At 33.8% G+C, this 26,998-nt stretch overlaps 2 protein-coding genes across 3 annotated transcripts; one reads left to right on the top strand and one right to left on the bottom strand.

Annotated features, from left to right (window-relative positions):
- Positions 1-2,902: 2,902 nt before the first annotated feature.
- LOC126966116 (serine/threonine-protein kinase polo) lies at positions 2,903-19,772 on the top strand. Of its 2 annotated transcripts, XM_050809989.1 has the most exons (11): positions 2,903-3,142; positions 3,421-3,645; positions 3,807-4,011; positions 4,713-4,905; positions 5,360-5,470; positions 7,404-7,633; positions 8,312-8,445; positions 11,553-11,734; positions 14,557-14,690; positions 16,524-16,636; positions 18,229-19,772. In XM_050809989.1, exons 1-11 carry the CDS (start codon positions 3,044-3,046, stop codon positions 18,421-18,423), a joined length of 1,821 nt encoding a protein of 606 aa, XP_050665946.1. In that variant the 5' UTR covers positions 2,903-3,043; the 3' UTR covers positions 18,424-19,772. The 2 variants fall into 2 exon arrangements, with proteins under 2 accessions (XP_050665946.1, XP_050665947.1); XM_050809990.1 differs by lacking the exon at positions 5,360-5,470 and having other exon boundaries at positions 2,906-3,142.
- LOC126966117 (stromal cell-derived factor 2) lies at positions 18,164-25,523 on the bottom strand. Its single transcript, XM_050809991.1, has 4 exons — positions 25,356-25,523; positions 25,004-25,199; positions 21,031-21,255; positions 18,164-20,238 (listed from the first exon to the last, which is right to left on the bottom strand). Exons 1-4 carry the CDS (start codon positions 25,432-25,434, stop codon positions 20,064-20,066), a joined length of 675 nt encoding a protein of 224 aa, XP_050665948.1. The 5' UTR covers positions 25,435-25,523; the 3' UTR covers positions 18,164-20,063.
- Between the last annotated feature and the right edge of the window lie 1,475 nt (positions 25,524-26,998).

Raw genomic sequence — 26,998 nt, 5'->3', positions numbered from 1 at the left:
AAAATAAAAACAAATATCGCAGGAATAGTATGATTAAATAAATAAATTATATAAAAAAACACTAACACCTTGAAAGTAAGGATTGGTGGTTTGATTCCTGTGCCCATGTCTTGTTTGCAGTATCTTTGTTTTAACTAATATTAAAATTACGTACTAACATTTCTTATTTTTAGAATACCTACCCAAAATTCATTCTTAAATTCGTAGTTTGCCACTGACGTGGTATCAAATAAGTACATTTTTAGAGAACAAATAACTATGTGTAATGTAGTGATTTGGTTGCTAAATAAATACACAAGTGATGGAAATTTTGACAGTTCGAGTAGCTCTGCGTTATACCCGATTTACGGCCGTTCCCAATATTCAGTCTATCACTTACTTGTGATGAAAATCGAAACTATCGTTGATTTTTCTGTCCCAATAAACTTATCGACGGTAACTCACCTTATCCGTACACGCTGTCTTATAATGACTTATCGGGTATATTGGGACAGCTTAATTTATCTCTATCTGTAGATAGTTTATTGGGAACGGCCGTTAATGTTTAAAAGTGATACTGGGATGCACCAGATCAAAGATGAGAATGATACTCGTATGAAAGTAGGGTTCCACACTACTTTAAAAAAATGTTGTAAAGATAGACCTGTTATCATAAATCACTACATCTTGAAACAGATAATGATTTATCTACTTAGAACACGATTAAATGGATTATCCAATTTTTCGGTTTAAGTTTCCATTTATTTCCGGTCACACTGGATGTTACTATCACGCGTAGTGGAGATTTTGTGTTCCAAATTTCGAATTAATTTATCTTATGAAGAGAACAAAAAATAGTGTGATAAAAACTATTCTATCTGTGAAAGGTAATTCCTTGACACTTTTATTGTATCCTAACATTGTTTTTACACAATTTCAATACACGGCAGCATTTTAAAAATATTTGATATGCGACGTAACAGACGTATCCGTCACTGACGATGGCAGATGTCCACAGATTCACAGAACACTATTTATTCTCTTGCAGATGTCATAATGGCGGCTGATCGGCTTATATTAGTGTGTAGTAGTGCGTAGGGCTATGTATGTATTTACATGTTAACTGGCTTGTTTTGATGCTTTACTGTTATGTAGGAGACACTGAGTCCTTAATTTTGAAGTTATACTTCTTTAGGCGCGTTAAGAAAAAATGATGAGAGTGAAATTTTAAGATGCGCGCGCATCACTGTAAACAAAAGTAACAGGTTGAAGTTGGCTAATAAAATATTATGTCAAACATTGACAATTGACAATTTTTGACATTTGACACATTACTGACATTTATTGTTTGTTTTATTTATTTAGAGCATTGGTAAAAAAAACAAACCAAACCAAAATACAATAAAAGAATATTTAAATCATATTTAAATAGGTTTTTAACTGCAAAATTACATTGACATAAAAGCAAAACATATTGACGTTTGTACCTTTTTGATGATAGTGAAGATAAACTTCTTTGACTATTACCTACATTACGCGCGCACAACGACATCCACAGTGTACCTTTGTAACTAGTAACCGACATCTAAAAACAAAAGTTATCAGAAATTTTCTGACGTTAGCGACATTAATTATTTTTTTTGGTTTCTTCGTCCATTATTAGGACAGGCAAAGGGTTCATGCCAATACAGCCTTAGCAGAATTCGTTAATATTCAATAATTTATTTCACGATTCTTACAATATTGTTTTTTTTACAAACGTAGAATATAGCACGACGAATAATTAATAATTTTAAGGATTTGTTTTGTTACACCAAAGAAGTATAACTTCTTGCGTGCAAACACACACTTTTTTTTACTCTTTCGTGGCTGCAGCATGATGCTGAGTGGGAGACCTTTATGTGGTCACACGTGACACTTTATTTAGTATTTTTTTTACTGATCATTTTAATTATGAAGATTGTCTTAATTAGTATTAAGGTTAATAATTGTAGTGATCATTGGTACCTAGTGATCAAATAAAAGATTTCTTTCTTTCTTTACCTATTTATTGGCATTCCCCCGATAATGCTGCGGACATGTGCTCCGCAACTTCCGCCAGCGGCCGAATTCCACCACCGGACATTACGTGCAAAGTGCCACCCGCATCACGTTGACGTCTGGCATTCCACAACCGCGCGTTTTGCTAGACTCTCTGCCCCAAGGACATTTACTTTAAGCAGCCTGTTTTTGAAATAGTTTTGGAACCAGATTTTGATAGGCCCTCTTACACGGCACTCATCCATAGACTACAATAAGGCGTCGTGCTTCAACGTGTCAAAAGCCTTTTTAAAATCTATAAAAATACCTACTTCAATATTGTTGAAATAGCCGAATTATAATTAGTTAGAAGTATAAATCTTTCATCCATAATTTCAAAGACTGTCTTACGAATTTTTGTACTGGCCACGTCTCGTGAGGCGAGTTATACATTTTATACCCATTCAAAAAAAAAATGCTCAACGCCGCAAAAGAAGTTTTTACTTCAAAAACCTTAGTAACCAAGTTACTATATCACAAAGTAGGTATGAAGACTTACGTATATAATATATTATTTAACGAAATAACCAACTGAACCATAAAATTTCGATTTAAGGTAAATCAAGATCGCCTGTGAGTTCTCGATGTATTTAATTTTAGACGTTAACCGGCTTTTTGTGTTGATTAAATTTATCAAAAATTAGAAAAAAATGTTATAATCGGTACTACTGTAAATATTGCAAATATTTCGCATATATCATACTCAGATTCTATGTTTATGGTATACACAAAAACAACTGTATTTTTTCACTTTGCAACATTGGTGATTCCATAAAGCATAAACTAATAACCTGATTGGCTTTGAAATAAACCATTCAAACGATCATTTACAACAGCTTTTTAGTTTGAAACTTATGTTTCAAACGTTTTCCAGTTTGAACTCTTCTTTGTGAAAGTTATATGTTGTAACAATCAGTTACTTTGCTGAAAACTATAATAATTTTATTTAAATTTTAATTTATATTGTATTTTAAGTTTATATATAATGACGTCGACCAAAGAAGACGATAAGAGAGAAATTCCTGAAATAATACATGATCCACAAACTAACAGCACGTATCAAAGATTACGATTTTTTGGAAAGGTATGTACTTAATAGATTATTAGTAAGTTGTTTTATGTGATTTCGATAGTAAGGAGAACTATTATAAAGTAATTTTTACATGTGAAACACCATTGTTTAAGTTCGACTAAGTATGTTCGTTATCGTGTGGTTGGCATCACAATCAATTAATTCGTTACAACTAAATATTATACAAATACAAACGCAAAATATGAAATGTTTAGCTTTTGCTGCCCCTCAAACAATTTACTATCCATATATTAAATTAGTCGTGACAAGTAATGTAAATCAAATTTCAGGGTGGCTTTGCAAGATGTTACGAAATGCAAGATATAACAACAAACGAGGTTTATGCTGGAAAAGTTGTATCAAAGAAACTCCTTGTGAAATCCACTCAAAAGGAAAAAACGGCCCAAGAAATTTCTATTCATAGATCCTTAAAGCACAAACATGTTGTTGGCTTTCATAGCTTTTTTGAAGACTCACTTAATATTTACATTGTATTAGAACTTTGTAAGAGACGGGTAAGTAATTGTTTGAATAAATTCATAAACTTTCTAGGTATAATTTATATATGTAAAATGTGTTGGTAACTTTTTAAATAAAAATTAACTGGTGTAACAATTTAAAAAAAAAACAATTATAAAATTTGACAAATATTATATTTCGTTATGTTTCTATTTAGTCAATGATGGAGTTACATAAACGTAGAAAAGCCTTATCTGAGCCAGAAACAAGATTCTATATGCATCAGATTCTACTTGGTGTTCAATATTTACACCACAAACGCATCATTCACCGAGATTTGAAACTTGGGAATCTGTTTCTTGATGACGAACTCCATGTTAAAATTGGTGACTTTGGATTGGCAGCGAGAATTGAATATGAAGGTAATGTGGTTTAGTAAATAATAAAGTTTGATTTCACTGCTAAATTATATTACTACTTGCACTGCTGTTACAACTGAGATGTATTAATTAAATTATTCAACATATTAATAGGTAGTATGTTCCATAGAATGACTAAACGCAGTAGCAGTTTAAAGCAGTATTATAACTTTACAGGGCTAACAGTAATTGTGTAACGTCCATGTAGCAGCTGTCAAATTTCGCTAAATATTTTGCTTACTAAAATATATTTACACTGCATCATATTTAATTACTTCCTAAAGTTTTTAATGGTCTTTCTATCAACTACAATTATACAATTTAAATGATTTTTCCAGTAAAAGTTAGTATCTGATGTATAATCTTACACTTCAACTCTTAAATTGACTATTCTTAGCCACAATCATAATATGATCATTTTACCATCCTTGGATCCCTGATAATTGTGTCTATTTGATTAATATAATAACTTTAATTGTTATTTATTGGGGTAAGCAAACAGTCAAACAATCGATCTTACTAAATAAAGTACATTATAAGGTAATACTAAATGTGCCACCAGCACTATTAACCACAGGTTAATTATAAAAATTATAAATATAATAATAAAAACATTACAAGGTTAAAATTTAATAGATACAAAAAAAGAGTGTGAAAAATGTAGATAGGATAGTATTTATATAAAAATACATTGGTGGTTTAAGGAGAGAGAAAGCAGACTGTGTGCGGCACTCCTAACTACATAGCACCTGAAATATTGACAAAGAAAGGGCATTCCTTTGAAGTAGACATCTGGAGCTTGGGCTGCATAATGTATACACTGCTTGTTGGCAAGCCGCCGTTTGAGACATCCACATTGCAAGATACGTACAAGAGAATAAAGAAGTGTGAATATAGGTATAGTAAATATTTGTCTAACATTTACTTCTATTTATTTATTATTATTATTTAGTATCTATCATTCTTTTTAATTATTATAATAATAGAGTTTAAATCTTCACTATATTTTTGCATCTGTCAATTATGAAGATTTCCAAGTGGTCTGTAATCATTATTTGTGACCAATGAAGCTGTTTCCAAAATTTCAACATGAGGGATATTGACAATCATACAGAGTTAATATATATGAGAGTAATATTGTATTGACAATAGTAGAATGTATTTTAAAAGACAGCTTCTTTTGTCTATGAGACCTGTTTGTTTCAAAAATGGTACGGATTTAACTGATGCCAAAAATAATTTTAATAAATAAATGTTATTTTATATTTTCAGTATCAAAGATGCTGTAAATTCAAATGTATTTTGTTTGTATCATTGTCTTGTTCATTGACAAACGATTTAATCCACATAGCTACGGGATTGATCTTGCGCTTCAGTTTTGCTGTTCGGGCCCATGGAGTTTACTCGGTGCCCGATACATACAAGCAGTTATCAACGATAACACCGTCAAACAACAATACAGGTTACCTTACACTGTTGTGGTGATGGATTGCTTGTTCGTGACTAAGATTATTTCTCAATGTTATAAAAGACATGAGTGTTCACTCCCATTAAACCTTTTAAACAAAATGACATAGACATATTATAATTAGATTCTAATGTTGTATTTGTTTTAATTATGTTCGCAGCTTTTATGTATATGGCTGTTAAATGTTATCTTAAATGATGTGCTTTAGTTTGCACTGTGCAGTGATACATGCTTATGTTTAAATGCTGTGTTATAATTTATTATTCATTGCATTGCTGATAGAAATATAATTATTCTATTAAGCCCTTTATATTCTGAGTTAGAATATGTCTCTTTACTCAGTATGCAGCTTGGCAAACACCTAATCTAGATTTTTTTTTTTCATTGGGTCTGTCGTGGGACTCTTCTCCAGTTTGGGCCAGCTGTGAGTTTGAGTTCATCCTCCCATCTTGTTTGAGGTCTCCTCTGGCTCCGTGTGCAACCTCTTGGATACAAATTTGTGACAATTTTGCTCCATTTCTCCTGGCTATCTCTCAACATGTGGCCACATGAGTGGAGATCCACTTCTTCTGATCTATTTTATTAAGTATGTCGGTTACTTTTGTTTTTTGTCTCAGGTCTTCATTTCTAATTTTGTCTAGTCTATGTGTTCCCGTCATACTTCATTCCATTGATCTTTGGCAGTAGTAAAGCCTGTCTCGGTACTCTTTGTTGAGTGTGCATGTCTCACATCCATATGTAATGCAGGTTAGGATACATTTGTTTAATACCTTTCTTTTTAACCGACTTCAAAAAAGGAGGAGGTTCTCAATTCGTCTGTATTTTTATGTAAAACTTTCGACTGGGTGAACCGATTTGGTAATTCTTTTTTTATTTGAAAGCTGGTGCTTCCCAAGTGGCCCCATTGTAATTTGGTCCAGATCTGACAATGGAATCCATGAGAAAACCATAAGTCTTAAATTTTGCTATACATACGTATAGCAAAGTGGATGATAAATTTACGAATAACTCAATATCGCGCCAACCGATTACGATGATTCTTTTTTTATTTTTATACTTCAAAGATAGTTTGGTGAGAGTTTGGTTAGGTTCTGATTACGGAATCCATGACAAAGTAACGGAACACTGTCTGTAATCAAATTGCAAAGTACTTACGTTCATTGCTGCATTGAAAAATTTAGTATATTTACACATATTTAGACAAATTGTTAGTAAGTGTACTTCAAATTCACTAAAAATCATAAAATAAAAAAAAAATAACAAAAAAACAACCGCCTCCAAAAACACTATTCCAAAACAATAGATTTAATGTGCACTGAAAAGTATAAAAATAATTGCGTATTTTTATACAATCTAATTAATTAATCTTATTCTAGTTACGATTATTGTAATTTTTGGAGTTGGTGTCATCCAAGATAGGTTTGTTACTACATACATAGTTATAGGTGAGATGTGCTTGAGTCGTCAGGAGGCGAGAGCGGGTTTCGGCAGAAGGACACCGATTCCAAAAATAACATTAATTGTAACTATAATTAGATTAATTAATTAGATGGTATAAAAATACGCAATTATTTTTATACTTTTTAGTGCAGTGAAGGGGGTTGCTTTTTTGTTAAATTTTTTTTTATGGTTAAAAGAAATATAATAATACATAACTATATGTTTATTCACCATTGTTCCCATAGCTCCTGCACACATACTAACAACTCAAATTATATCAGAGTTGAACATAAATTGCCTTTCAGTCGTTTTGTCCTATGACAGATTCTCAAAGAACTTTAAAAGCAAAAATAATACCTATGAATTTACACTTAGAGGACACAGCAATCCAACCCACTCATGCCATTAAATGTAAAAAATAAAAACTATGAAAAAAGATCAGGTTATTATATCAAATTATTTTAATTACATTCATATATTTGTGTAGAATCCCATCAACACTTCGGAAACCAGCAGCAGCAATGATAGTGATGCAACTTCAATCAAACCCAGCACTAAGACCATGTGTGGACAAACTTCTGCAGCATGAGTTCTTCACTTCCGGAATCATGCCGGCTGCGCTGCCACTGTCATGTTTGACCACTGCCCCCAGAATGGATCAGCTGGTTGAAGGTGACATGCTCCATAGACGCCCACTCAATGAAGTTAACAGTAATGGTATGTCACTTTTTGTTTTAGACTTTATTATTAATTTATCAGTATCTTTCAGGCACAATGGCATTTTAAAATTGGTAATGATGTGATACATAAGTATCTAATTTTGTGAAATTTTTTTTGTTTGTAACTTGGATCACCTTAGACACCTTCGGGCCTACCATGAACTCTTATTGCGATTCAATTGACAACCTAAAATTAACTGCTTTGCTATTTCGTACCACGACGTCATTAGAGCTATCCATTTTAGGTTGATGTCAAATCAAGAAATTGAATCGTAAACTGATTTAGTTCGTTCATTCATTCATACCATGAGGTAATATTTCAACCTAAACTGGATAGCTTATGTGTCAAATTGAGCGAATCGAAAAAGTTGCTACTTCCTAAAAGGAAATTGAATTGTGTTGTTACTTTATTGCTTAAAACAGTCATGTGTAATTATAGATAGTGTGTCGGTCTGAATGGCGCCGTAGCTAGTGAAATTACTGGGCAAATGAGACTTAACATATCAAGGTGATGAGCGCAGTTGTAGTGCCGCTCAGAATTTTTGGGTTTTTTAATAATCCTGATCGGCTTTGTAATGCGCAGGGCGTATCAATTACCATCAGCTGAACAATCTACTTGTCTCGACCCTAATTGTCATAAAATAAATAGTAATAATATTTTATTTGGTTCGCATAGAACATGTGATGATCGTTGACTCACCAATGAAGAGAGCATCCACCATCACCGAGCGGCCTGTCGATCCCAACGCGTACAAGAAAAACCTGTATGCCCTGCGAGACCAGCTCTCCGCTATGTTACATAGCAGCAAGGTAATATATGCTACATTATGCTAGGAATAACCGTCCTAACAAATTATTACTGTATACGAATATCGTACCGAGGTGGCATGCCTGATGGAATGTAATCTCAATTTATACTTCCGCTTAGGGTTACCATTTATTTAATAAAAGTCCAGACTTTTAAATTGGTCTCGTTTCAATTTGGTTTCTCGTAAAGATTAATTTATTAGATGAAGTTGTATTACTGTATTCCAACTAATTTAAAATAAGACCGGGACAGAATGCGGATTACAGTCTCAAAGTCCGGACATGTCCGAATTCGTCCCGACAGATGGTAACCCTAACTACTCATTTTATATGGTGATATGGGAGAAAAGTTGAAAAAGTGTCCATCTGTATGCTGTAAATAACAGGTCAAAAAACTACCACAGTGGCACTGGTGTCGGCCCAGGGTATGAATGTAGCAATTGTAGATGAACTGAAGTATGCCAAGTTAAAATTTTCATATCATTGTTGATTAGAGTAGTTAATTATTGAAAATTTCAACTATTTACAATAGTACATATAATCTTCTAGAATTAATATATTATAATCTTAAAAAAAATTATTATCATTTTTTTTTATGGAATAGGACAAACGAGCGTACAGGTCACCTGCTGTTAGTGATCACCATAGCCCACATTCTCTTGCAACACCAGAGGAATCACAAGAGCGTTGCCGGCCTTTAAGGAAGGTGTACGCGCTTTTTTTGACGGTACCCATGTCGTATCGTCCCGGAAACACCGCACAAGGAAGCTCATTCCACATATTTGGCGCTTCTTTTAAGATTTGCCCTCATGCTACTGTGGCGCCGCCCTAATTTAATGCATTTTGAAGGACACTGTTTTATATACACAATTAATGATTCTCCTTACCTCTAACCTCCATACTCCAGTCGAGTAACATGAGTACCGCAAGCGATTTGTTACTTTATTTAGTTGCCTTAAAGAAAGTTTCTCTAAAACTACACCTCATCATGTATTGTATAAGTTGTTGTACATGTTAGACCAGACGGATCGTCAGGGTTACGGTTTTAAATACGGCCAGCTGGCAATCGTGTCGTGTTGTCGTGGCGAAGCTGATAAATGCGATTGGTCCAAGAGCCCGTGAACATTAGACATGCGTTATTTTATAAAAGCTGAAAGTTTGCCTTGCCAAGGCAAGGGGTTGCCACGATATTAAGTGTCTGGCAATGAATAACGTGTTTTTTAATAATATTCTGAAGGTAATACGGAAAAATCGCACTTTATTATTGTAAGTGTAAGTATTAAGATCGGTATTTTACACACCTTTAGTACCGTTTACCTGCTAAATCCACGTCTGGCAAGGGGTTGGAACTATCAAGTGTTATATATAAAAATCAGCTTTTATACTATGACGTAAGTAAAATTATAATTTCATGAACATTAAGGGTCTGGCAAGGGGTTGCCACGATATTGTCTGGCAATGAATAACGTGGTTTTTAATAATATTCTGAAGGTAATACCGAAAAATCGCACCTGCCAAAGCCACTGTAACCCAAACTCCACAATGGTCCATCATTCTTACCTGTGTCGGGAGTATGCGCTGACAAACTTTCAGCTTTTATAAAATGACGTAGATCTGGGGCTAGCCGGCTCGTGGTCTCTCAATGGGCGCTGCGGCCGGTTCAGTCTCCACTCTGTACCAATGAATTTCTGAATGTATACGTACGTTTATTCGACTTTCATCGAATAAGGGCATTTACCAGTGAGAGGATTTTTGTTCAGGATGCCGGCTAGATTATGGGTACCACAAGGGCGCCTTTTTCTGCCGTGAAGCAGTAATGTGTAAACATTATTGTGTTTCAGTCTGAAGGGCGCCGTAGCAAGTTTAATTACTGGGCAAATGAGATCTGACATCTTATATCTCAAGGTGATGAGCGCAATTATTGGAAATATGCAAAAGCATATGCATATTGCATATGCTTTTGCATATTTAGTACCTTTTCAGCGGTAGTTGTATATTTTATAAAAATAAAATTATGCATATTTACGCTCGATCTCGCTCATCGTTCGATGCTTTTTATAGTATGCCCAAACGTTGCACTCAAATTTAAATTCTGTCCAGTTTACCTCTGTAGACTTAAAACGCTCCTTTTCCGCTTACAAAAATTTATTAAACGATCGTAGACACAATTTATGTACAGAACATTTAGAATAGTACTTAGTAGTACATATTTTTAAAGGTAAAGCTTAAATTTCATTGTTACCTAAGTAGGTATAACTTGTAATAGTTTTTTTCACAAATACTTTTGTCAGTACAAGCCTTTATAAAATAAAAATAAAAAATATGACTTTATTTTTTCCTGTTTAATTGTATGCATATTTTGGCCCTTTTTGTGAATAATCGTGCATATTTGCATGCATATTTTGGGCATTTTTTTTGTATTGTATAATCCGGTCTCTACTTATCCTACAATAGCAATAATTAATAAACCAAACATTACATTAGCAAAAATACATCACACCAGAAAATACAAAATGCTTGAACATACAACTATTTACCATAACATCTAATATATAAAATTCTCGTGTCATGGTGTTAAACTTTGTACTCCTCCGAAACGGCTTGACCGATTCTCATGAAATTTTGAGTGCATATTGGGTAGGTCTGAGAATCGGCCAACATCTATTTTTCATCCCCCGAAATGTTAAGGGTGGTCCGAATTTTTTTTTTATTTTTTTTTAATTTTGTTTGATTATGAGTCAGCATTACAAAATACATACAACTTCAAATTTTCACCCATCTACGATCAACAGTTACTTTTGTATCGCGATTTTAATATCGGCAATACAACGTTTGCTGGGTCAGCTTGTACAATATAATATAACAATACCCATGCGAGTTCACTCCACGTACACCCAAAAATGTCCACTTTGTTGTGGAGTTCATTTATATAGCGAAGGGCTCTAGTTAAAGGCAACTTCCGACACATTTGTTAACATGAAGAAAAAGGAAAACCAAAAATGAATGTTTACATTTAACTTGATGTAATACATCACGGATGAATGTGATTCTCATTACATTTTAAATAATTTTCAGCAGAATTTATTTTAACTGTTATTTTACTTTTATAGCTGAAATGTCGCCAAGAGTGTCTGACTGATGAGCTGAGCGACCCCGCAGCGCAGCCATTGGTCTGGGTGGGGAAATGGGTTGACTACAGCGACAAGTATGGGTTTGGATACCAGCTGTGCGACGAAAGTGTGGGTGTCATGTTTAACGATACCACCAAACTCATCATGCTGGCGAACGGCTTGTAAGTACCATAATATAATCATTTTTATAGTGCGGTTTTCAAGGAGCTTTCTTCCACGTACTACAAAGCTGTGGAATGAGCTTCCTTGTGCGGTGTTTCCATGACGATACGACATGGGTACCTTCAAAAAAAGCGCTTACACCTTCCTTAAAGGCCGGCAACGCTCTTGTGATTCCTCTGGTGTTGCAAGAGAATGTGGGCGGCGGTGATCACTTAACACCAGGTGACCCATACGCTCGTTTGTCCTCCTATTCCATAAAAAAAATATATATATTGTTTACTGGTGTTTTTTAACTTCCCACTAAGAAAATTGAAAATTTTCGAAAATTCCGGAAGATATTGGTTTTAACCCATTTTTTTAAAATCGAGACGTCTGGATTTTCATCAGATCTCTACGTTTTAAGGTCCCAAGTCCTGACTATTCCCGCGATGGTGTCCGTACGTCTGTGTGTGTGTGCGGGTATGTATGGTTGTATGTAAATCTCTTGTAACCTTTGAACGGCTCGATCGATTTCATCGCGGTTGGCGCAATTCGAAAGTATGTGACCAAACTTAGATTTGGAATACAATTCGGATCTGTAGACTTTAAAAATTCCAAAAACACTATGAAATAACTGTTTATCGGCTTTAGCAATCGATTCCAAAAACTAATCAGCTCTTAATATCCAAAAAAAACACGTCGATCGTCACCAAGCTGGTCAAAATCGGTTGCTTAGTTCGTGAGTTATTGTTGATGAAAGAAAACCGATAATAGTGTTTTTTCAGAATTACTTCGAAATTCCGTGTTCGATCAATTGAAACAAAAATTCTGAGCGGGGCGCTGCATTTATTGCACTCGTAGCCTAAGACATAAGATGTTAAGTCTCACTTGCCCAGTAATTTTACTAGCTACGGCGTCCTTGGTGTGAAATTAAATTACATAAATATTTAAAAAGAAAACAACAATTTTCAACTGCAGTTTAGTTAGTATGAGTGGGCTGTTTGCGCACTTTAGTGGGCCATTGTGCGCGTCAGGTAATCTTCTTACTCCAACCAGCCCAGGCTGGCCACCAGGCCCACCTTTTCAGACTTCTACAGGCACCCGGGAGCGATACTGGAGAATTTGTGTGCGTCATGCGAGAAGACACCGGCTCCAGTACCACGTCATGTGGTTTTGGATCTGTCTGTGTATATCCTGATTTCATTGATACCAGAATTATCTTTTCCTTCTGCAGAAAGTAGAATATTGAGGCTTCGATCGAATACATGATTCAGGATTCCCTCTAGAACTTTAGTGTGTGTGGTTTCTGTCTTGTTTCCACAGTCGTGGCTTCCAAAGGCCTTTGCCTCTTCTTATATGACCAGATCTAAAGGTCTTAGGTTTAAGAGGAACTCGAGCATTGGTGATGGTTCTTATACATCCAGTACCTGCTACAGTCGATAAGCGTTGCAGACTCCAGAATTTGTCTTTCACCGTCGTCAGATCGGTTCTGGGCCACCATACAACTGATGCGGAAGTCAGAGAGGGTCTGATGATTGATGTGTACAGCCAAAGTACGATTTTTGGACTAAGAGCCCATGTTGTACCAACTAGCTTTTTGCACTGGTATAAAGCAATACAAGCCTTCAATATTTTAGCATCGATATGGCTCGCTCAATTCAATTTATTATCAAGGATAAACACCCAGATATTTTACTTGATTTGTTAGGGAGAGTTTGGTATTAAATCATTTTGGTGACTGGCATTCTTCAAGTTCCTTGTGTTGGTGAAAAGGATAAGTTCTGACCTTTTCGGGTTTAATAATAATTGAATCTTGTCACACTATTCTTCTACAATCTGAAAAGCTGAACGCATTACTTACTATATACAGTACATTGTCAGCATTCCCATTTATCGGTATTGCTAGGTTATCTGCATAACCAATAGTAGTGTAACCTTTTTTATATAGCCCCATCAGGAGGTTGTACGTTCACTACTATGTTCCATAGGAAAGGCCCAATCTAGTCTATCCGCAGTTACTATGATATTTGCTACTTCACATTCTTGGGTTGTTGGTGTGCTGTAGCGCGCTCATTTGACCACTCAGAGACTGATGTGATTTGATATCCGGGGAAGTGAGTTTGTTGTAACAGTGTGCTGGTTTTCAATTACAGTTATTACAACATAGATTTTATTGTGAACAAAGTAGTATAGTTTTTTATTGTGTATCTGCAATCACTCTTAGACTTTAACCAGATGTGTTCCCATTTCTCACATGCAGAGTGCGCTTCCCCGTGGAAGTATCTACTCATCCTGCTTACTTACTCTCTGGTGTCAAGTGTTTGCACATCATAGCGATTCAAGCATTTTCTATAGCTAACATCTAAAAGAGGTGTTAACTAAAGGATTGCAGTGGCAAGACAGTCTCCTTTTATATCTTTCTGTGGCTAGCCTTATTTCATTCTTGACTGTGGTTATGCCTAGATGTTGGTGTATTTCAGCATTAGTGACAAACCACGGTGCACTTGATATTTCTTAATATAATATTTTACTGCCTTTGGATAACATTGTCAGTTGGATGTGCTTGCAGTTATAGTATATCCACACTGGCTTCTATATTGTTTTATATATAAGTAATTTATTATCAATTGCAAGCTTAGAATTAGCCAATAGTAACTGCGGTACTTTATTTTGGACTTGTCCCTTTTCTATGATGTGCTTATTCCATGTAAGGCGTCTAAATGGAGTCCAAGGTATTTTACTGTTTCCCTTTGTGGAAAGTAGTATTATTATTGATTACGATAAAATAATGTTTGACTTATTATTGTTTATAATGTTAATAGACTACAATTGTGTATTTCAGGAATGTGCACTACATCAACCGGCAGGGCCAAGAGCAGTACATGACTATGCGAGAATATCCCACAGATCTTGACAAGAAGATGAAACTCCTCACCTACTTCAGACGATACATGTCTGAACATCTCATGAAAGCAGGTCTGTAGATGTTTACTTTTGTTGTATGAAACTTTCAGTCCAATAGAAATGGATTTAAATTTCTATGGATAGATCTCAGCTGTCTTAGACAGTGGATATTAAATTAAATTGGGACAAACATCAACCAACTGATATTATCTATCTGGATTACGAGAAAGCGTTTGACAGAGTTCCAATTAGTCGGCTACTTCATAAATTAGAACACCTTGGCATACGTGGTAAACTGCTAGTCTGGATTAGTGACTTCCTAAATGATCGAAAATTTCGCGTGAGGGTTGGGAATGAAATGTCAAGTAATCGTCCTGTTCGCAGCGGTGTACCACAAGGCTCTGTACTGGGACCAATATTATTCACATTATTCTTAACTGACTTGCAAAATGTTATAAGTCTCCCATTTTCATTATTCGCGGATGACACCAAGTTCTTTGGGAACCCTATACATCAACAGGGTGATATACAACAAAATTTAAAAGCTATTGAACACTGGACAAAGGAATGGTTACTTTCACTGAATGTCAACAAAACCACTGTTCTACATATTGGAAAAAATAATCCCCGAGTATCATATTGGTTAGACAATAAGCAACTAAAAGCGGTTGATACACAAAAAGACCTAGGAGTGATCTTAAGCAATGATCTCAAATGGGAAGCACACATTGTGGCTACTGTGAAGAAAGCCAACTCAATCCTGTACCTAATCAGAAAAGCATTCTTCAACATCACCAAGAAAACATTTCTAAAAATCTATAAAACTTATATCAGACCATTACTGGAGTATTCATTTCAGGTCTGGAATCCATATTTTGTTAAGGATATAGAATTGTTGGAAAGGGTACAGAGGCGAGCCACTAAGTTGCCTAGGGAACTGAAAAATCTTACGTATGAACAAAGACTTACACAGCTTGGACTCAGCACCCTCAAAAGCAGACGAGAAAGAGGCGATCTAATTGAAACATACAAAATACTAAATAATTATTATAATGTCCCAAATTTTGAGAGCATGTTTCCAAGGAAGAGCAATCCTAGACTAAGGGGACATGATATGAAGCTAGAATATCAATTAGCATCATCAAATCCATTGAAACACTTTCTGACCAACAGAGTCGTTCATATATGGAATAGATTGCCCAAGGATGTGGTTAAATCAAAATCTGTTAATCAGTTTAAGAATAGACTGGACAAACATTTGGATAGATATGGCAAATGATATAGACGCATCAGCGAAAGCTGCTTAGTCTATTATAAATAATAATAATAATAATAGATCTGGAAGACTTACGGCCGTTCCCAATATTCAGTCTATCTCCGGTTGTGGCATACTTGAGATAAAAATCGTAACTATCATTGACTTTTCTGTTCAATAAACTTATCGACGGTAACTGACCTTATCCGTACATGCTGTCTGTCAATGGGAGCAATAGAAGTTTTTATGGAAATTGCAACTCACGCGTCCCAATATAAGGCGATAATAATGACTTATCGGGTATATTGGGACAGCTTCAGATTATTTGTAGATAGTATATTGGGAACGGCCGATAATCATTATAAAATACTTGTGTTACATTGCTAGTTGCCATATTCCTCCGAAATGGCGTGGTAATTGTTTTGAATTTTATTAATCTATTTTTTTTATACCCCAAAATATTTCGATAGCTTTTTATAAAACATAATCTTTTCAAAGATTCTGCAATCATTTGCTATTTATATTCGCTTTTATTATTTTAAATAAATGTGCTTAGTAATGGTAACTAACGAATAAATAAGTTTTTTTGATGCTTCCACAGAAGCCGCTATGATAATTGTAAATATTTATTTATTATAATTATTTAATAGGTGCATCGGTACCAGTAAGGGAAAGTGACGGTCTGTCTCGATTGCCTCATCTTCACCAATGGTTCAGAACAACATTAGCTGTCATTATGTACCTCACCAACGGCACACTACAGGTATTGTAGTATTTTCAAACAAAAGGTAACCGTTTAATATTAAACGGTTACTTTTTACGGTCATATGAGTTTTACTCACACCACCATGTATGGTATGTCATCACCACATTTCTTAGGCAATTAACATATTGGTAATAATATTAAATAGTAATAAATTCGGCATAGCCTGTACAACAATATTTTATACATACCTAAATACATATAAACATCCATATTTATCATATACCTAAATGTTTGCATACTAGATGCAAACATTGATTCGAACCCAGGTCTCTAGCAGTCATCAAAGAAATTGGTCATCAAATTAAGAGTACCATCATTACTGTGCTTCCTCACTGTACATTACGAGATCCATAACTTCTTTGTTGTGTGTTGCCAAAGAATCACCAGTTTAGTTCCTATCTAATACATTTCTCATACATCTCTGGTGGAAATGGAGAAAGTAGAAATAGACTCATGTTGTGGTTTGGCACTTGGGGCTTTCATTTTTAGTTAAATTGTGATGTGATGATTATACTTATCAATTCTGAATATTTGTACTTTTATTATTAAAGTTGTCATAAAATTTATTCAATTATGCTTAAACTAGGCGCTTTAAAATAGTCACTATTAATTTTTTTTTAATTACTGAATTTGCCATATGTTCTGGAAAAGTTGAGCTTGTGAGAATATACAAGCCACTCTTTTCAATCAAATAGAGTATTTAATAGGCTGTATTATACATAATAAATTAGTTTGTAAGGTGCAACACCCAATATATGAATCGTGATGAATCCATGGCATTATTTGTGTAGCGGTTTATACTGAGACTTTCCATGTTGCGTCTGAACATGACAAGCCAAATCACCATGCTGTTTAGACTTTTGGTTTTCATAAGAATCCTGAGTAGAATACTATCACATGTAACTCTTTCCATCATTTAACCTTATTCTGTTATTAAATAACTAGTGACAGATGCGCTTGTCCTGGCTGAGTATGCATGTATTGTGTGGTTAAGCATTTTGAAGGGCGACAACGCTCTTGTGATTCATCTGGTGTTGCTGGAGAATTGTCCTTTTCCGAAAAAAAAAACATATAAAATACAAGTTTGTCCACTTCTTGAATTGTTTATAAGACTATTTTTAAAGGAGTTAACTGATGGTGCAGTTATCACTGTTTCTGGTAGTCAATTCCGTGTTTCCACTATTCGATTAGCCAGAAAGTGATGTCTGGGATTACTTGTACTCATTGTAGGAATGTTCTAGTGATCAAATCCCATTAACAACTCCGCTAAACCTCCTTGTATGACACATTTTCCTCGCACAGCTTAGGTGGAAATGTACACATTGAAATCTACACATTTTCACAGCATATCTAGACATCCTCGCAGGACACATTTCCCTTGCACATCTCTGTTGGAAACGCAGCCTAACTCTGCCGGAAATGTTTGAACCTGAATAGCTTTTGATCCCGACCACCTAGCAACCTTGCCAATGATAATATATTTTATGGGTCTGCTGAATTTGTTTGGGAAATAAAATATCCAAGGCCGTATTTGTGATTTCTATATATATTTAATGCGCCTTTTTGATCAATTATTTTTTTTCTTATAGATAAACTTCCAAGATCACACAAAGATAATCCTCTGTCCACTGATGTCTGCAGTTACCTACATTGATGTCGACAAGAACTTTAGAACATTCCGGTTCAGTACCATTGAGGAACATGGCTGTGATAAGAAACTTTATACAAACTTAAAATATGCCCTGGAGAAAATCAACAGTGTAGTAGATAAGACATTAGGATAGTTTAGAATTAATTTGACCTATTGTTTAGCAAGGTTCAATATTCCACTAATTTGGATTGTCAAATGAGGTGTTGTAACCAACAACCAACAAATGTTGTAACTGCTATTATTGGATAATTAACTTACAACTTTGACACAAATTAAGGTATTATTATGTTCATATAATAATTGATATACAATAAGTACATTTTCAAAATAGTTTCTAATGTAATTTGTTAATATAATGATGATTGTTGTTAACACATTGTTATTATTGCTAATTAACTTAAACAAAATTAAGTAGAATGACACATCAGGTTTTTAAATATCTTATAAAAAAAAAATTAATGAATTTGTCTAACTACCTAAACTATTAAAAGTTTACTATTGCCTGCATAATATAAAGTATGTGTTTTGTGACACACTAAGCGGGTTTTCAGAAACTGATAGCTCTTAGATGATGTCTCTTAGACTGTTATGAGTGCACTTGGACAGTGAAAATCCCAATTTAGGGAACACATTGTGACATAGCACAGTTGTGTCAATGTTAATATTATGAAAATGTAAAGAACATTAGCCCTAAGTCTGAGATCTATAGAGCAACTTAGACTTTACTTACATAAAACTTAACATGAGTGTGATTGATAGCGAACTTGACTTTAAGATTGGGTTGTTTTAGCTTAAAAGCTCAGCATAAATTCAGCTAAATTAAAAAAAAAAAACACTGATTCTGCACCTGGCTAAGTTTTACCAAAGTAAAGTGTAAGTAGGTCTTTAGATCACAGCCTGAGACCTGTGACTGGGCAGTATTAATTATAGTAAAAATATCAATTGTGAGGGTATATTTCAATTAAAATAATAATAGCACCATGACTGAGTGGCCGAGTGCTACAATTTAAACATAATTTGTAGACTTTTATTTAGTTTTATAAAACTTTATTTTAATACATTAATTACACTACTGTGTCTAACCCCCTTATGCATAATAGTCTGCTAACTTAAAGCATTGCTAATTCTCACTCTGTCTTCTTCTATTGACCTAAGTCAGAATGAGAAAAATCACTCCTTAGCGGCTGTTTAAAGTTAGCGGACCATTATGAATAAGGGGGCTAAAGTATTCCATACAACTGTTTTTCTAGATTATAGATTCTTGTTGTTTGTCACTCATATGATATCTCTTATCCATTAAAAATTTATTGTATACTTGATCAGCTATTACAGAGATGGAAGTGAGTATTACAGTTAATGTGATGTGCTTCATATCACAAACAATGATGAATTAACTTCTAACAGAAACCACTTTTTCCTTATAACATACTTTTATTACTCCATTGTGAAGTTATTTGAAATAAATAATTACAAATCATTAAATTGTGCATTACTCATGGAGACCCATACATATCATCAACATTTTAATTAACTGTTTAGATTTACACGATCAGTTACACTTTGGCATTTTTATTTGAATTTGTAGTAGTACAATTATTATTCCTCAAAGCTTTATTTTTGCAAAAAATATATAAATAAAACATCGTGCTAGATCATACATAATAAGTACACACATTATCTACTTCTATAATTATAGTAATTGAACTAAGGAACTCTCACATAATGTCATATTAATAATACATTTACAAAAATACAAAACACTGCCCCAGCTCATTACAGTTCTGTGTGTATTGCGGCATGATGCGGTAGCATATTATCACTGGGATGCACAAACAGTCCTTCCTTTGCTAGCCAGTCAGAATATGGCCCATACTGCGAGGAGACACCCACAATCTCACCTTGCCCATTGATAGGTCGGCCAAATGTTCTACCAGACCCAGCTAGGAAACTGTAAAATAATGGATTATTAATATTTTTAACATTTTCAGTCAAACCAAAACCTTATATATAAACTTCTTATGTCGCCATGTTGTTACCAAACTCCTCCAAAACGGCTAAACCAATTTATTTTAAAATTTGTGTGTCGGGTAGGTCTAAGAATCGGCCACCATCTATTTTTCAAATGATAAGGGTCACCCACCTGAATATTTTCACCTTTTTACGATCTACAACTTTTTTTGTATGGGCAAGTGGCCACTTACTAGCAATCTGTGAGCTACTATAATTAGATAGATAAGGATGTTATTATGAACTGACAATAAAAAAAGTGTGTGTACTTTATAATATGTACGCACACAAGAAGTTATTCTTCTTTGGCGTTATATTATATATATATATATATATATATATAAAATTTATTCCTCATGCCATTTTACATTTGTAGAAAAAACAAAATTGTAATAAAGGTATTAAATAGAACCAATGATTTTATCATTATACTGCATAATTAAGTTAAATAATGTGTCATTAGATATCATTAAATTCTTTTTATGGAATTAGAGAGATTTTTTTAAGCTCATATATAAATTATTTTTTTTTTAATTCTCATCCATTGGTTCAGCCAACATAGTTATAACAGGCTTGGTAGATGAAGTATGATACAAATGGTCTAGTCAGCTAACATCAGGGTGTCGAATTTATGTGACAGTTTGCACACATATTGTAAAAAATCAATCTGATCGCGCCAAAAGAAGTATAACTTAAGTAACCATATATTTTAATATATACATATAACACTTACGCAGAAGTATCAACATGTCGGAACTTGACAGGGGAGTCTCGCCTCCAATAATCATTGTTACACACTACAGTCCAGTTGTCCCCACTGTCTCCTTCCCCGTTATCATCCCCATAGCAAGACACTTCCTGGTTGCCAGAGAGGGGTGATGTAAAATAGTGGGAGTGTAAATTCTTTTTTGTAGCAACATGTTGAAGTCTTATGTTAGTGTTACATTTTATTGGAGCCCTAAAAATTAATATAAAATAGAGTTAGTAGATCCAAACTTCTTAGGGCAAATGTTTGCCTACCAATAACATAGCACATCACAACCAGGTAGGGTAATGTAACACTGTGCGCTAACAAACTGATTTATTAAATAGTGTTTTATTTGGGATATTTTTAAATGCACATTAAAGATCTCGTGCTGAACCAATTGTTTAATGTATAAAAATATGATTTTCATATCAAATTTGGGTTGGCATTCAAATTCAAATGTCTTTATTCAAAGTAGGATATTAAATCACTTATTGAAAGTCATAAACTACCAGGTGGTAGTTTTTTTTAGGTGGTAACTTTTGGAATAGGTATTCCAAAAGGTATGCCTCAAGAATAGGCGCAATAAACTCAGTTGGCTTTCTTTTTATAATAAATATGGTTACAATGTAAAATCGTATAATAAAATTTGTTATTTAATAGTCTGTTTCCCATTATGTAATTCCCAATCTGTGTGATCATTAAGAAAGTCATTTAAGTTATAGTAACCTTTACCACACAAATGTTTTTTTAACAATTCTTTTGAATATCATGTTTAAAACATTATCTGGGATCTTGTTGTAAAAGCATATATAACACCCCACAAAAGACTTTAACTCAACTTAGCCGAGTTGTAGGCATTATACTAATTCTAGTAGTATTCTTGTAACTAATTCTAGTAGGCTTCATAAGATACATAATAGCTTTAAGGGTAAATGTATACACTTCTACAATAAAGTCCCAGCCACTGTTCAGGCATTGTCTATAAATAAATTTAAATGTTTTATAAAAAAAATGGCTCTGTCGTAAATCCTATTACTCCACTGCTGAATATCTAAATGATCGGACAGCCTGGGACTAGATTGTGATTATTTTATAGCAACTGTACAATATTGTATATTTTTATTGAAAAGAGCGCAAAAAAAAAAGAATGCTGGGAGAGTTTCTTGCGCCGCTTCTTCTCTCTCAGAGCGCCATTTGTTTCCGAAGCGGTAGTAGTATCTAGTAGTATAAGAAATGACATCAAAAAGAATTCTAAAGGAATCAATTTTGAGAAAATAAATGCCTTTTATGCCTTTATAAGTTTATGTTTGTTCCTGTACATACATAACATTATCAAGAATATATTGAGAGGCAACAGTAAAAGATGATTATTTATTTAAATTTTGCTCTCAATGATTCTTTAGATCCTAGGTTATAAGTAGCAAGAATCACTCTTCTGAGGTACAAATATGGTATTGATATCGGCAGCATTGCCCCATAGTAATATACCATAGGACATAATACTATGAAAATTGCTTAGAAGCACTAAACCAGTACACAATGTCAGATAGAATATAGCTTACTCATATAAATAACCTGGTTTCTTTTAGTTTATAAATCACAGAAGATATTGTTTCATATGAAGTTACTTAAGAGAGTTAAAGTAAGTAGGCAAAAGGCTTTAAATTATTTTTTTCAATAGTTTTACTAACTACTGAAACGTCCGGGCAACTAGAGCGGCTTTTTTCTTTAGACAGTCAAACGTCCAGGCAACCAGAGTGGCCCAGTCGACTTGCGTATTTATTTTGTGTTATAATCTGTAGTATGAGTGAATTAGCTTGTCAAATACGATTTTTAAGACTCTATGGTAAGTAATTGTAATAGGCTTATCTTTAAATATCAAGTATCCGAGCAAAAATTAAAAGAAATAATTAATTGAAAATCGGTTTGCGGGGGGAATTGTCATTTGTTTATTTTTGTAGTGTCAAGTGTTTTGTTATTGTTTTGTTTATCATGTAAGTGTAATATTTTAATTACGTATTATGTTTGTTTTATATATGAAATTAATCCTCATGATATCTAGTTTCTGATTTTATCTACAAATTACATATAAAATTCTTCTTACGACATTAAATCGACAAGTTATAACAGTATGATCGATACTACTTTATCGATTTGGTTTAAATATCAAATTTTTATTGTAATCCAATTAATTAACAGTAAATCATTGCTTGTAATAGGGACAAAATATCATAAATATAATGTTTATAATATTCAACAATCTGGATGTATTGAGACAACCAAGTATTTCACGTTTTACTTGTGCATTCCGCAGATAAATTGTAGGTATATACTAAGAATGGGTGCTTTATTTTAGTTTAATGCAACAATCCCGTAAGTCGAAGTAATGACATATTAATATCAAAAAATAGGTTATATAGTCTATTTCAATAATAATCAAGTTGTATTAATGTGTGCGCTAATATTTTACATAAAAACTTAATATAATGAAAATGTTATCACATTTCTACCTATAATCTCAAGCTTTAACCTTTTATTTATATATAACTTGGGTTCAAAAACATAATTTATGATTTTACACGTTGATTTTCTATACTTTTAACTACGTGAATGTATTTTTTATATAGCTATAGGTGGAGTCGTTATGTAATTATATCGCTTTTAATAATGATGAATCTCGCGCTCGCCGTCGGATAATCTTAATCGCGTCATCGGACGTTTCGCTACCTGCCAGCTGTCATTAATCGGACGTTGCAATAGATAAGGGTCAGCAAAATAGACACAGAACCTGGGTCAAAGTGCATCCCAACTTAAATATTGGTGTAGTTTTACTATATTTCAGAAGGTCAGGAAACATGCCATTACAAATTTACATCCCAAATTTGCAGTTGGTAAGGGTTTTATTTCTAATTTATTACAGTAAACATTTTTTTAATAACTACACTGTGACAGAAACTACACAGTGGACAACAATTACTTCCATGTTGTACTAGTCAGCCCTACCCGCCTGGTGTTTTATAAAAGCCAGAGTCATGGAGGGTGGGCAGCTCCTACAACACAGCTTTGACAGTTTGGACACCTCAGCTCCGGCTCACACAGCTGCCCATGCCTACTTAGCCAAGTGTGAAGGGTCTCCCCAGAGACGTGCAGAATACCTGAATTAGTCTCAAAAACTTGTTGTATATGGGCCACTACTTACACTCGTAAAAGCCCTTCTGCACTGCAGTAATGTTAATAGAAGTTAAGATTATATAAAAAAAAACTCCACTTTAAAATAAATAGCAGTGTGTCATGAATATAAATTGTTGCTTAGACTGTGGTGGCATTTATATCACTTTATACAGATTTTTACATCCTAGCTCTGTATGCTATTTAATATTACAACTAAATATACAACACAGTAATGTTTGTATCACATTAATTTGTATAGCTAGTAAATGTTAAACAAATTCTATGCCTCATGGTTATAATATATCAGGGTTTTATGTTGAGTGAGTAGTCCATAACTTTTCTAAAATAAATAAAAAAAAATCTCCTTGATGAAATACATCACACAAGAAGCCTATATATTTCCTTGTAAATTAAAATTTCTAGAACATATTTGATCACTAGATGTATTAAATTTTTTAATTTTTGATGAAAAAAAAGCCCGCTGAGTTTGTTGCGCCCATTCTTCTCAGGTCTGAAGCATTCTCTTTGGAATGGGTGGTAGTTTTTGACTTTCAATAAGTAATGTCACATCCTATTTTGAATAAAAATATTTAAATTTGAATATCTCTCAAGTGTATTTTCAGGATAACCTGCAATATATACCAAAACACTAGTCAATTGGTGCAATTTCTGGGCACAAACAGTTTACTGGCAATACTGCCCTACACCTCCAGTAACTTCTACCACTGCTAATCTGACAAGTGATTCCAATGCTTCCTGATTAATAAAATGCACTTCAAATACTTACCCTCTTTTACAAGTTTCGCCTGATATTGATCTCACTGCCCAATGACTGTTGTGGTCATCGGTAATCTCTACAGCTGTGACTGATTGCTGTCCAGATCCCGATCCATACTTGATATCATGCGAATGAAGTCTTAGTTTTAGTTCCGTATTCATTAGTTTTAAAATTGTTCCGCATGTTACATATTCCGCACGAGATGCTATAATCAGATATTTGGTTATATTATTTTATATCGATAGTCTATCATATAAAATTGCCGCCCCTAAGATTGGGCCACGTAATTCAAAGATTGCGAGTGATACAGAATGCCTTAAAAATAAATTTATAACTGAAAACTAAATTAAACTTTGCTCACCTCTAATTGTTTCTATAAAGCATATTTTAAGAAGCAATAATAATGGAATTACGTTTGTAAAAACACCGTAAAGTTCCATGTTTTTAAAATTGTGACGATTTTAACAACCAGTAGGTAGGCTGTAGGACTACCGACCAAAGAGAATTTAAACACTACGTTCGTGCTACCGACTAGGTAAGCAAGTAACAACCAAATGAAAAATCCAAAGAGAAATTAATTTATCCACTACTATTACAGATATCGGATATTAACGCTACAGAAGTAGCGTTGGTAACTTCATCACAAATAGAAAGGACAAGCGATATACAACTAAGGCTGAGATAGAACGGGAAAAAGCTTGCATCTCTATCGCGTAACCCATTTATTTATTTGGCCCACTGTCAATTTTTGGGGCACTCAAACAAAGATCTGTCATGTCATCGAGCTTGCGAATGATATATTTGTGATGATATTGTTTTGAAACATATTTGGTGTGAGATACGGATGCTTTTAACTAAAAGTTAAGGCCATCGTTAGGTGATGTGTGTCTGGTTGCCAAAGCCGTAGTGAATGTAAAAATCCAGGAGTTAGCTTCTACACGTTAGTATTGCTTTTTAACCGACTTCAAAAAAGGAGGAGGTTCTCAATTCGTCGGTGTTTTTTTTATGTTTGTTACCTCAAAACTTTCAACTGGGTGAACCGATTTTGATAATTCTTTATATTTATATATTTTTTTTTATTTGAAAGCTGGTGCTTCCCGTGTGGTCCCATTATAATTTGGTCCAGATCTGACAATGGCATCCATGAGAAAACCATCAAAGTCTTAACTTAACTCAATTTCGCGCCAACCGATTTCGACAATTCTTTTTTTATTGTCAAGGATTACTTCAAAGGTAGTTTGGTGAGATTTAGATTAGTCTCTGATAATAGAATTACAGTAAGGGATTCTGTGGCAGAATTTCCAACTGTCGTATTCAAATTGCAAAACGCTTACGCTCATTGCTGCATTGTAAAATTTAGTATATCTACACATATTTAAGCAAATTATTAGTTAGTGTCCTTCAAATTCACTAAAAATAAAAAATAAAAAAAAAATAACAAAAAAACAAGCAATTTCAAATACATTATTCCAAAGCAATAGATGTAATATGCACTAAAAAGTATATAAATAATTGCGGATTTTTAATCAGTCTAATTAGCTAATCTAATTCTAGTTACGGTTATTGTTATTTTTGGAGTCCGTGTCAGCCAATGTAGGTTTGTAACTATAGTTTTAGGTAAGATGTGCTCGATTCGCGACTTGAGAAGGCGAGAGCGAGGCCCCAAAATACGCAATTATTTTTATACTTTTTAGTGCATATTACATCTATTGTTTTGGAATAGTGTTTTTGAAGCCTGTTGGTTTTTTATTAAAAATTTTTTTTCACCAAACGTTTTCAATATAATTTGTAACAAGCTCATATCGAAGAAATTTTATATGAAATATTCTTTCCGAAATATTTTTTATTCCATAATCACCTATTTTCAGTAAATTTGTCGTAATCAAAATAAATTATAAACCATAAAACAGGGACAACCAAAATGTTGCTATAACATAGATATAGTTTTACCCGAGGTGTATTTGTTTCAGATTGAACATAAAATAAGACTGTTGTATATAAACA

The sequence above is a fragment of the Leptidea sinapis genome, chromosome 9, assembly GCF_905404315.1.
Source record: "Leptidea sinapis chromosome 9, ilLepSina1.1, whole genome shotgun sequence".
In the NCBI taxonomy this organism is placed as follows: domain Eukaryota; kingdom Metazoa; phylum Arthropoda; class Insecta; order Lepidoptera; family Pieridae; genus Leptidea; species Leptidea sinapis.
This window is presented reverse-complemented; position numbering and strand designations above follow the sequence as displayed.

Excerpts from the sequence above, each read along its gene's own strand:
- LOC126966116 (XM_050809989.1), top strand. The coding sequence starts at position 3,044 with ATGACGTCGACCAAAGAAGACGATAAGAGAGAAATTCCTGAAATAATA. Across the intron at positions 4,012-4,712 it reads AGCGAGAATTGAATATGAAG|GAGAGAGAAAGCAGACTGTG; the intron begins GTAATGTGGTTT and ends TGGTGGTTTAAG. Across the intron at positions 5,471-7,403 it reads ACCGTCAAACAACAATACAG|AATCCCATCAACACTTCGGA; the intron begins GTTACCTTACAC and ends ATATTTGTGTAG.
- LOC126966117 (XM_050809991.1), bottom strand. The coding sequence starts at position 25,434 with ATGGAACTTTACGGTGTTTTTACAAACGTAATTCCATTATTATTGCTT. Across the intron at positions 21,256-25,003 it reads GGCGAAACTTGTAAAAGAGG|GGCTCCAATAAAATGTAACA; the intron begins GTAAGTATTTGA and ends ATTAATTTTTAG. Across the intron at positions 20,239-21,030 it reads CGACATGTTGATACTTCTGC|TTTCCTAGCTGGGTCTGGTA; the intron begins GTAAGTGTTATA and ends ATTATTTTACAG.